We start from the raw sequence: 12,485 nt of genomic DNA on the forward strand, positions 1-12,485 counted from the left end.
AGGGTAAGTGTGTGATTCATTTATGCTTTTCATAATATTGAAATTAGCTCATATTTCTCCATTACTATGCCCAGGAACCCCTAATTGCCTTAGACCCCATGTGTGGAACTGCTGCTCTAATTCACTCTCTGCTAGGTGTTAGGTCCCCAAATAGCTACCCTAACTATTTTCTCAAGCCTTCCATTACTTCTATGTCCCCTCTTTTCATTTGAGGTCAGAGCATTCATGTTCATGAAAAGGTATTTTAGCCAATCACCATCATATACCTACTTCAGATCTCAGTCAACTTCTTCTCTTTCTGATGTTTCCCAAACTACTTCCTAGAAGTGACTGTCTTAGAGCTCAAACCCCTTTTAGTCCACAGGGCGAACTCCAGGGATGTTCTTACCTCTTACCTGGAACATCCTGACATGTCTGGATGATGACCACTTCAAGTGAGGCAGGAAGAAAGCAGTAACTTCTGTGGGACCCCCATCACCCAGCGGTGGTCAGAGCCTCTGTCCCTGTATGTCCACACTTGACTTCCCTCTGTTTTCCAAAGGTCAGGCTGAGGCCCTTTCTCCCACCACAGGTTTGTACCATCTGAGAGACAACAACTCCTTCTGCACTGGAAGTTGAGGAGCAGCAGGCACTGGTCTTAAGCAACAAGCCTCCATCTTTCTCATTTCTCAAATATATAAAAAAGTATGATTTAGAGGGCACAGTCCCTGACCAATCCAGACCAAGTGCACCACAGCTTTCCATCTCCTTTGACAATCCAGCTGTGCTCTGATAAGGAGGCTGAGCCGGGAAGCTCAATCCTCGGGTGAAAATGGAGAAGAGTCTGCTCTACTCAAAAGACTTCTCCCCTCCAGGCCTTAGATCTGGTGTTGCTTATTCTCTTTAAGAGAATAAGAGCAGACTGCCTGCCTGTGGTTAATCTTTTACAGCAATGCTCATTCCCAGTTTACCGAACCTTAGAGATGCTATAACCTGCCTACCAAGGACAGCCAGGGTCCATTACAAACAGCCTTGCCCCTTTCACTTCTTCTGACCTTCAGAAATTTTGCTCTTTTATGCATCTTTACAAGTGACAGAAAAGGACAAATTTGGGGGAGTCTAGAAATAAAATACGGTAAGTCTAAATGATATGTAGAGATTGTGTATTTAATTCCATTACTTCCTTATTTTACATAAATTAACCCAGATAAATCACAGTGCATAAGTACCTGCAAAGGCTGAGTTAGTCTTTTCCCAACTGATAATGGGTATCATTATCAGAGACCCAGTTTCCCTCTTAAAAACATACGTGTGCTCAATCGCTCAGTCCTGTCTGACTCTTCGTGACCCCATGAACAATAGCCCTCCAGACTCCTCTGTCCATGGAATTTTCCAGACAAGAATACTGGAGTAGGTTGCCATACAGAAAGTTCCAAATTTACTACTACATCTGTTGCTCTAAAATCTCAGGTTCTCCTAAGGAGGACATGTTACAAATTCCTCCAAGTCTGTAAGTCACAGACACATCCCTTAACTAACTCTTGAGATGATATTAAAAATGGAAGGGTCCTCAAACAAGTGTCCTTGAGTCTGAGGGATAAATCAGAGAAGGGACAGGATTTCTAAACGTGTCTTTGGAAGGAAACACACCAATATAAGTAAGAGGATGTAGTTGGTGGGAAATGACTTTTCAGAGGACCTGCTTTTCTCATGCATCAAGCTGACAAGAGATGATGAGATTCACTGAGGACTGAGCATCTGCAGAAACTGGACCCTGGCTCAGATCCCTAATCTCTCACCTTCATCAGGGACCATCATCTGACACACACTCATCAGTCTCAGCCAACTATTTACAAGCCCAGAACGGTTGTAAGGAAGTGGCTGGTCTTAATGCTTAATACTCATATTAATATTTAATATTCCGTGTCTCATTTTCACATCTTAGGACATTTACTGTGATAAGCAACTGGGCCTCGCCTCTATCATCTGATTCCCTGGAAAAAGTGGAAAATGCAGACTTACAGTTCACTGGTCCTGATTTCCCTATGTTAGAAATGACTCCCCACACCCATTTCCTTCCTAGCCTCCCTTCCTCACATTTGCACTACAAAACACCTCTGTAAACTTCAACTGAAAAAGTGAATCACCGATGTTTATGCTCTCTCCTTTGCCTCATAGAGGAATAAATATATGGCTAACATATATGAGAGCACCTCCCACAGTGCTTGGCATATACCAAGTGCTCAAGAAATGTTTTATTCTGAATATGGAATTCATTGCACCAAAGGGGAAATAAGACAGAAAACAAACAGTAGTTCAGAAAAGGCTGGGCTACTTTATCAATAACAGAAACATGAAGACATGAAGGGAATTGACTCTTAATGTAGGTAAGTTAGCGTCAAAAGGGCTAACATCATCATCTCTCTGTCCCCATAGCAACAGAGAAGAACTGGGCCAAATCATCTTTGGTCCGAGCTGGAGTGATGGTTTCTGCTGCAAGGAAATTGTTGAGTAAGAGTTATGGATTGGCACATTCAGGGCTGAATAACATTTTGATTTATCCTTTACTCCTCTTTAATGTGAAGGCTGTATTTCCACTCACAGTAAAAGGACACAGTAGCATGTTTTATGAAGAGCTCTCTGCATTTGAATACATAATGAAGCCACCCTATCTGCTTCACAGAATGATTATATACATGTAAGAGACTGTCCCTTCCCACTCACCACTCTAGCAGTTAGAAGGGGCTGGAAGACTCCCACTTCTCTCACAATTCTCTCACAACTGCTAGGTGAGTTCAGATGTCTCTTGACTTTGTAGGCTCCTCTTCCTTCACTAGGGAAAAGTCTACTTTCAGAAGATTCTGTATAAGAACCTTGTTGGGGGAGCATTACTTGCAGGTGGCCAGGAGGGCCAGCCCACACATGGCAGGAGCTCCCATCACTGGAACCATCTGCTCTTCCATGGCCACGCTGGTGCCTGCCCACCAGGCCTAGCCCACATGCTGACGGGACCTTCTAGCCTTCTAAGCAAGAACACTAGTTCTGCCCGCACCTTGTAATGCAGGAATCACACATGCTGGGATGTACAGTTTATAAACCAGGTCTAATCCAAGAGGGAGAAGGTTTAAGAAAAACCCCTTCCAATGGCCCGCACAGGTCACCAGGAAGCAAGTGCTCACATTTCATGACCTTTGGAAAGCACACTGGGGTTTTAGAGACGTGAAGGTAGCCAGGGATGAAGCAGAGCAAATAACCAGCATGTTGGCAAGGCAGCCTTTTTCAGCTCTAGGATATGACCATTCTCTGGAGTTTGCTAGGTTAAAAAAAAAAAAAGCATCATTACACTGTATTATTTCTGTACAAATCCAGTTCAGCATTACATAAGCCACTGAAAGTACTTGGCCACATGGATCAAATCTTCCCGTCCAAAAGCCAGTTTTGTGTTAGCAACTCTAAAGTATCTGTGGACTTTCAGTTGTCAAGATTAGAACGGATATGGCTGCTTTGATGTTTTCAAAGCCGAGAGGGCATATCTAACCTCAGAGCGGTTCTAGGCTGCAGATGGGGTGCACTGAAGCCCATGGGGGTGCCAATTACAGGCAATTTTGTAAGAAGAGGACTGGGTAAGAAGCTGTCTTAGAACTTTACACCATTTACCCAAATGGCACCCAGAAATGTTTCTTTAAATCATCTATTTAATCATATCGACAAAACCTTCTTTCTCCAACCTCAATCCAACACAGAAGTCAAATGCAAGAAATAGCTAGTCTCTTCTGTATGCTTAATGAGGGTACCAACTGTACTGGTAGTCAGCATCAATATCTGATAAACTGCAGCAAAAATCATGAAAATATTAATAACACTATATTCTGAGCGAGAGTGGGCTATCTACTCAAAAGCAGACAAGAGCCTGCGATGGTACCTTTAGAAAGACAGAAACCAGAAGGTTGATTTCTGCATTTTACTGGCCCACAGGAAAATAATGGTCAATCATGATTTTATTTTCTGTTTTCATTTTAAGCCATCTTGTTGTCGGTTGGTCCTTGTAAATCTGGGGAATCTTTTGAGTGCTGCATATATGTAAGGAATGATAATTACTGTTAGTCTTATTCTACAGCTGATTTATTAAATAACTGTGGCAGTGTTCTGAATTTCACTGTCCTGGAAAAAGTCCTCTCTACTTCGTAATTCATGGCAATAAGTAAAGGAGTCATCAGATAAGTAAGGAAAGTGATTAGTGCATGCTAAGTCACTTCAGTCGTGTTCGACTCCGTGCGACCCTATGGACTGTAGCCTGCCAGGTTCCTCCATTCTCTGTCCAGGCAACCATATTGGAGTGGGTTGCCACGTCCTTCTCTGGGGGATCTTCCCGACCCAGGGATCAAACTCATGTCTATTATGTCTCCTGCACTGGCAGGCAGCTTCTTTACCAATAGCGCCACCTGGGAAGCCCAAGGTGACTAGAAGAAGCTCAAAATGCAAGGTGTATATGATGACGATGACAATGACAGGGAAAGAAGAGAAGACTGGGGGCACACCTCCTCCAAGTAAGCACCTTTCTTAGTCCACTAGCCCTCTACCCCAGCTTATATCCCCTCCCCTGCCACTCTGTCTCTTCTGAGAACTGGAGATTTATCTGCCAAGTGCGTCTGAATTCTAAGAAACCTCAGCCCAGTAAGTCAGTTCTAGAATAACTCACAGGTTTATCATTCTTGCCATTTATCATGGCCAGAAAGTACAGTGGTCTTCTCTTGACCTTAACACCACAGAATCTCAGCAAAAATAGAACTGAAGCTCATGTTTCTTTAATGTGTTTTTTGAACCTTAGTAAAAGATTTAAGCTTATATCTATCAAGTGATTTCAATCTATAGAATCTGCAATGCTGAAGCAAGGAAATACACCTGAAATTGTACGTAGAGGAAGACCCAACAAACTCAGGCTCTGAACTGAGAAATGGGTTGGGTTTCTGTCCAACAGGTTCTTTAATGGCCTTGATCCTATAATTTGATCAAGGCAATGCCTTGGACACCAGAATACTGCTACTATGAAGAAAGCTTAGTTTCAAAGTAGGTTTACACTTTCAACATTGACAGGAGATAGTAGACCTTATCATTTCCAATGGACTTTTGGGTTTTTCCTTATGCTCTGTTAGTCCATGAACCACAGGAGCATAGAGAAAAGAGGGCCGAGTTACAACCTCAGTACTATCAGTAACCACCTAGATGACCACATGTGAGTGAATTTACTTTTCCAGGTACTGATTTCCTCTCCATAAACAAAGAGTTTTGGACTACATGAATTCTGAGACTTAGGATTTCTGTATTTTGACTTCTCAACTCAACCCCACACTAACATTTAAAATATAAAAAAGAGCCTCCTTCCCTAAATTTAGGACCTATCTCTCCTCCCTAACTTGAACTTGACCAGGAAAGTACTCATTCTTTAGCACATAACTGACATCATCATGCAAAATCCATGGCAAGCCCTTAAGGACACTTTTGTGCTGTGGCCCCTAACCTGATGGTGGCAGTATTACAGGAGGAAATGATTTCTCCTAACCCAAACCAATTGAGCCGTGATTGCAGGCAGAACAGTTTCAAGGAGCTACCCGTGAAGATAATGGGGAGATTCCTGTGGCTCCTGTTAATCACCAGCACTTCACGCACTGATAAGTACCGTCACACTTAGTCAGGGCAGACAGCCACTTCCACCTGGGGCTGGGAGCATATGACAGGAGCGGGACATCCACTACACAGGAGGGGTCAAGACACACACAGAGGCTTCGCAGGAGGCAAAAGGCCTTGCAAATGAACACTGTCATTATATCCCCGAAGGAGGCAAATGGGAAAGCCGTGTTGCTAGGAAGTGTCACTAACACTCCGGGTGAGGAAAAGACCCTCTTCCAACCCTTTGCTGCTGGCGCTGGTCTGAACAGTGCTGGGATCTCCCCACTACAATCCTGGTGATCCCTCTTAGTCACACGGAATTTGTTTCCTGAAGGTCACCTCACTCCACACCCACAGATCAGCATTTCTGGGATGCCTTTCATCTTCTTTGGTAGCTGGAGAAACTCAGACGCAGAGAGGCTCACATATATTTTATGAATTTCATGTAACAGAGGCAAGTGGCCAAAGCTTGGCCTAGGAAGCAGGAAGCTAGGTTCTTATCTCAGGGGCATTGCTGACTTACTGTGTGACCAGAGGTATTTACTTTCCTGGGCCCTCTCTTTCTCCCACTATAAAATGGAGTCAGGATTAACCATACAAAGATATTAAGAGAAAAAAAGGAAAATCTGTGTCAAAGCGACTTGGACCGTTCCGAGTTAAGGAACTCTTCATACCCCAGTAACAGTTACAGTAGAGTTCATTTACAACTAGACCTTGGAGAAATAGGTTACTCTTCAGTCATGCAATTTCCTGATGAAGATAATAAAATGCAGTGGTGAAGGAGGTAAGCTCCAGAGTCAGTTTCTAGGTATAGTTCTAACTTCATCACTTTTTTGGGGGATGAGGTGGTGGTGGTGTGCTACATGTGGGATCTTAGTTCCCCAACCAAGGATCAAACCTGAGCCCCATGCAGCTGGAACTCAGAGTTCGAACCACTGAACCATGAGGGAAGCCTCTGCACCACTTATTATGAGTTACATCCCTTAAGTCTCCATTTTCTCACCCATAAAACGAAGCGCATCATAGGACCTACAGCTTACAGGGCTGCTGAAGGAATAAAGATAATTTAAATGAAGAGTCTAGGACAGTCACAAGCACATAGCAAGTAACCCAAATTGACTGGATATTGTTTATGTGCTTAGTCGCTTAGTCGTGTCCGACTCTTTGCGACCCCATGGACTGATGCCCACCAGGTTCCTCGGTCCATGGGATTTCCCAGGCAAGAATACTGGATGGAGTAGGTTGCCATTTCCTTCTCCAACCGGATATTATTTGACTTAATAATATAAGGATGGATAATATAGAGTAACAGATGAATGGCTGATAGTATATTATCTCCCTACAATATTCTGCTACCTAACTTCTGATGAAGGCCCAACTGAAAAAAATCAGCTCAAGATTAAAGTTCCAAAGACGAGAACCACATTGGCTATAGGGGTAACTAAAGGAAGATCCATACGTATAAATGACCACGGTGCTGGCAGCCAGGTGCAGGGAGGTGATCTACCAGGCAATTTGAGAATCTGACCCATATTATTAACTATAGAAGAGACAATCACATTTCCCACAGTGAACTATAAGGTAAGGATGACCTACACGAGAAGCCCATCATGGGAAATGCCATGAGGACACACTGGGGACATGACATGATGTGAAGAGCAATAACCAAGCCTTAACATAGCAAGGAGCTCATAGAAGGTTTCTCTACACTATGATCAACATAAAGGCTCTGGAGAACACCCAGGTCCACTGGCTTCCAGTCAAGAGACCTCCCCGTGTGTGCTCAGTCACTTTAGTCATGTCTGACTCTTTGCAATCCCATGGACTGTAGCCTGTCAGGCTCCTCTGTCCATGGAATTTTCCAAGCAAGAACACTGGAGTGGGTTGCCAGGCCCTCCTCCAAGGGATCTGCCCGATGCAGGGATTGAACCCGCGTCTCCTGTGGCTCCTGCATTGCGGGAGTTCATTCTTTACCGCTGAGCTAGACAAGAGAGCTCCCTACTGACCCACAACAACCAAAAACAACCGTACCAGACACACTTACTCAGGGTATTTAGTCCTTTCCCCCTCACCTCTTAAGTATTCCTACCATTTGCCAATTAAAACTCCTTCCCAAGCTAACTATTATCTCTCCAAATCAGAAATGCTTTATAAGAGAGGAAATCACCAGATCTGGAGACTACCCAGGGTAAGCTTGCAAAACCTTGCAGATGTGGTCCCACTCCTCCCCAACTCTGTTTCCTTTGCAGAACAATTAATTCACTTTTCTTTCCTGGCGTGGAAACCAGCCCTTCCACCTATAGTTCAGCAGCAATGGGGCTCACAGCCCAGGCTGTCTGTAAACAGTTCCTTCAGCCACGTGGCTACAGGCCAACAAAGGGCCTGAGAACCAGCTCGGAAGAGTTACAGTCTCAGTGGGTGAGGGCAAAAGGGACAGAGAAAATAAGAGAGCCAGAGGTCAGCATTAGCTCGGAGACATGGACAAAACTGGTGTGAGAGGGAACCAGATGACTATTCCTTTGTCACTGGGTAATAAGAACTTCATTCTGTGCTTCTCTTCAAGATCAAAGTTCCAGTGGGCATCATTCTTAGACTCAGGTTTTGGCAGAAGGACTGGACGATCCCACTGTGTTTGCACTGCTGTACCAGATCAGATGGCAAAGCAAATATAACGATCTCCCTTACCTAGAGTTCCTGCTCAAAATCCTGTTGTTCTATATGTCTCCCTGATTCTAGCCAGTCAGTGCTTATCCATGGGACCTTGGGCAAGTCATTTAATCTTTCAATTCACTTATCCCATGAAAATTACCATTTTAACTTCTTCACGTGGGTTTTTGGAAGGATCTAGTAAGATTAAACATTAAAGGACTCTGTAAATTAAACTATGGTATTTGTAACTTTAATATAAAGTCCCAGATCCACACAGTCCGGTCGCTGGACAAAACTAAGAGTACAGTGGAGCACTCAAAATGAATGACAGGGAATCCTAGTCTTTGTTTCTGTTGAGGAACCCTGCAGACGATCCGGTCTGTAAGTCTCAGGAACACTTTGCATTTCCTTTCCTTCCTTCCGAGATCCATTACACCTCAAAACCACACAAGTACTTTTCCCTCTCTCAACCCCTAAATTCTCATCTCCAGTCCCTCTGGCTTTTCTTTCTGTCCTTCTCCTTCTGTTAGGGGAAGCACACTGATTGAAACGGCCCACCCTGGCCAGGCACCATAGTAACCATTTGCATGAATTGTTTTACGACAGGAGGTCCTGGTAAGGAACATGGAACTAATACGCCTCCACCAACCAGAAGAGTTCAGGAAAGGTCAAAAGGAGACACCACATGTCCGACCACCTCCCAGAATCCTTCGCTCTGGCATCCATCTTGGCTGAATAAGGCGTGTACCACCAGGAAGGACTCTGAGTCAGAATGGTTGGCTAAAGACAACCCAGAAACTAATCCCATTACCATAAATCCCCAGACTGCAAGCCTCTTGCAGGGCTGTTCTCCTGGGTTCCCTTACCCTACTGCTCTCCACCCGGGTGCCCTTTCCCAGTAAAGTCTCTTGCTTTGTCAGCACATGTGTCTCCGCAGACAATTCATTTCTAAGTGTTAGACAAGAGCCCAGTTTCGAGCCCTGGAAGGGGTCCCCCTTCCTGCAACACTTCCTCCTCTTTCTATCAGTTCTTTCATATCCTACTTTCATTTTTTCCCCTTCTCAACTGTACTATTACCTAAAGGTGTAATCTGGCAACCTGCCCTTTCTTCTGTCTACCTTTCCAGTTCTGGCTCTTTCCCTTCGATTCCACCATTTGCATTAAAAAGCCTGAGAATAGGTGGGTTAAGGGCACACATCTCCTTAAAGGAAGAGGCTGAATCAGCAAAGTATAATTTTCTTTGTGGAGCCAGGGTGGGAGATGGGACATACATAATATTACAGTAAATCCCGACCCTATCGTGTTTTATTCTTATTATTCCCACTTGGCACAGTATCCACCGATCTATTGAAGATGTCTTAGGACATAAGATGCATTAAGATGTCACACGGCATCGAAGAAGGGACAAGCAGGAGAGAATTCAGAAGTAGTCCTCATAGAAAGTCAGGGTCACTGATTTGTGTCTAGAGTGGTAAAAATCTTACCATTCCACCTTTACCTGTCAGGGACCTTACAGACACAAATAGTACTTTCCAATTCTCTTCTACAGAAAAGTATTCCTAGGACATTAACACATATACATGGAAAAAATATGATTTCATGGCCAATTCAGTTTGAGAAATGATAGGTTAAAGCTAAAGGGATTTCTCTAACTTAGGACTTTCTAGCCGGAGAAAGCAATGGCACCCCACTCCAGTACTCCTGCCTGGAAACTCCCATGGATGGAGGAGCCTGGAAGGCTGCAGTCCATGGGGTCACTGAGGGTCAGACATGACTGAGCGACTTCACTTTCACTTTTCACTTGCATGCATTGGAGAAGGCAATGGCAACCCACTCCAGTGTTCTTGCCTGGAGAATCCCAGGGACGGGGGAGCCTGGTGGGCTGCCGTCTATGGGGTTGCACAGAGTCGGACACGACTGAAGTGACTTAGCAATAGCAATAGCAATAGGACTTTCTAGCACATTTAAATTAAATAGTTTTAATATGTTAAATGTTAACATATTTAATGTTTTGGATGGTAAATGTTTTACAGGATACGTTTTAGGAAATGCTTGTTTTGATGCCCCTCCTTATTTTATAGAGAGGGAAGCTGAGACCCAAGGGGGATACTGAGCCTCCTAACATAATTCAGGGGTCCAGGAGAGAAGAGGGGTTACAGCCCATGTTTCCAAACCCCAGTTTTGTGCATTAGACTCCTGGAGGCATGATAGAGAGGAACCCTGTCTCCACAGAACTGCAAAAGTTGCATTTACTCAAGCATCAAGGTTACTGTACCAAAATAACCATCCAGGACAACCAACATCACAAAGTCTAACTAGATCCCACCATGTCATATTTGGAGGTCACTGATCAGAATACAGAATTATGATGCAGGGTGACTTCAGTGAGTGGCAACCTTCTTTCCTACCATACACCAACATGAGCATCACTCCTGGAGCTGTCTGCCTGCTGCGTTCCAGAGCACTTTTCCAGTGGCTGAGATCTCTCCAGTTGTTTGCATACAACTAAGTACCAAGTTCAAATGAAACTAAAATTGAAACTAAAAGAGAATTTCATTGTATACAAGCAATGACTGACTACTGAGAGAGGTGCCCTATATCTTGCATTCAAATAGCCACCTCCAAATCTTGCCTCTCCATCAACAGGGAGACAGGTAAATGTTGGGAACACTCTGCTTCCATCAAAGGATGAGATGACCAATGACGGCCCCTTTACCTTCTTCTTGGATTTAAAGACGTTACACCTGAAGATATTGCTGGCACCATCTCGAGCGATATAGCTGAAGATCTTCAAGTCTTGGGAATCATGAGAGACGTAGAAGATCCTACAGGGAGAACAACAGAAAAATGCACTGAAAATGGCTCAGGTTCAAATCTCCAACAAGCAAACCTCTGTTTAAGGACACCCTGCAGACAGAGCTCCAATCAAGTTCTTAGAGAAGGCCTCCTTCCGATGAAAGCCACAATGCAGGAGGTACTTTCCGCAAGCTGTACAAACACTGATGTTCCGTGAGTGACCTCCAGAGGCTGATGGGTGGACATGGGTAGGATGTGGACCCCACGCTAGCACTGGGCAGTACATCTTTCCTGGTAACTTGTAGGTTAAAGGAAAAAATCATTTCCATCCTTATCAGAGCAGTAAGTCTGCTTCTAATCCAGGGAAATGTTGGGAGGTTTCCTAATACCTCCAAATGAAAAGACTTAGGGAACCAGCAATGCTAACCACATAGGGAGAGACTAAGGCACTGTTTCATTATCTAGGTCCCTTGGTGACAGCTAATCCACTTTCCATCCCTCTCCATCAGGCCGAGGCATCCATGTATTTATTCCATCAGTCAGCCAATCCCCCAGAGTGCACACTGGGGGCCAGGCACTGTCCCAGCAGCCAGAGGTACAAGTAACAGGACAGAAAAAAGCCCCCAGAATTCATGGAGCTCATAGGCAGGAGATATCAATAAACAAATAGAAAATGAGTGGCACAAAGAAATGAAGAAAAGGAAGGGGCAGAGCATGGGGCTGCTATTTCAGAACACACGCAGAGAGGCAGAGACCTAATGTGAGAGCGTCTGTCACAGCACTACGTGGGCAAAAGCAGGGCAGGAAGAGGGACAACAAGTTTTAAAGCCCACTGGTGTTGATAAGGTGCTCTCAGAGTTCAAGGAGTGGCCCGAAGGTCAGCGTGGCTCAAGTCGAGGGAGTGTGGTCAGTGACAGGGTCAGGGGATCCGTCAAAGGCCAGGGCACAGGAGGCCCTGAAGGTCAGGGGCTGTACTCCAAGTGAGATGAGAAGCCATCCGAGGTTATGGAGCAGCAGACTGCCTGCCTGATGCTTTCGACTCAAGAATCTGTCCAGCTGCCATGGGTGGGAGGCGGGGGCAGGGGCAGAGGCAGAGAAAAGGCTGGCAAAAGGTAGAATCAAAAGCAAGGCCCCAAGTGCTGGCTCTCAGATAGACCTGGGCCGGGGTACCACCAGAAATGCCGAGTCTGAGAGCTGTTAGCATGGGGCAGGGGAGGGGAGTCTCAGGGGTATGTCAGAGGAGCTGATCTAGGGTGACCCAAGGAGAGTGTTGCTCTTTTTTAAAAAATTTTAACTGGAAGATAATTGCTTTAAATATTGTGTTGGTTTCTGCCATATATCAGCTTGAATCAGCCATTTTCCAGATCAACCTCCTGGGACCACATCATTTCCAA

General features: G+C 44.7%; 1 protein-coding gene across 4 annotated transcripts in view; it reads right to left on the reverse strand.

Moving 5' to 3' along the window:
* Positions 1-12,485, reverse strand: part of C3H1orf226 (chromosome 3 C1orf226 homolog) — a 359,296-nt gene that overhangs the window by 54,765 nt on the left and 292,046 nt on the right. For all 4 annotated transcript variants that reach the window (XM_027527387.1, XM_027527372.1, XM_027527380.1 and 1 more), the window contains one exon: positions 11,012-11,120. In XM_027527387.1, coding sequence (XP_027383188.1) covers positions 11,012-11,120 — 109 coding nt within the window. The remainder of the gene's footprint in view (positions 1-11,011; positions 11,121-12,485) is intronic.

This window comes from Bos indicus x Bos taurus, chromosome 3 (genome assembly GCF_003369695.1).
Source record: "Bos indicus x Bos taurus breed Angus x Brahman F1 hybrid chromosome 3, Bos_hybrid_MaternalHap_v2.0, whole genome shotgun sequence".
NCBI classification, from domain to species: Eukaryota; Metazoa; Chordata; class Mammalia; order Artiodactyla; family Bovidae; genus Bos; species Bos indicus x Bos taurus.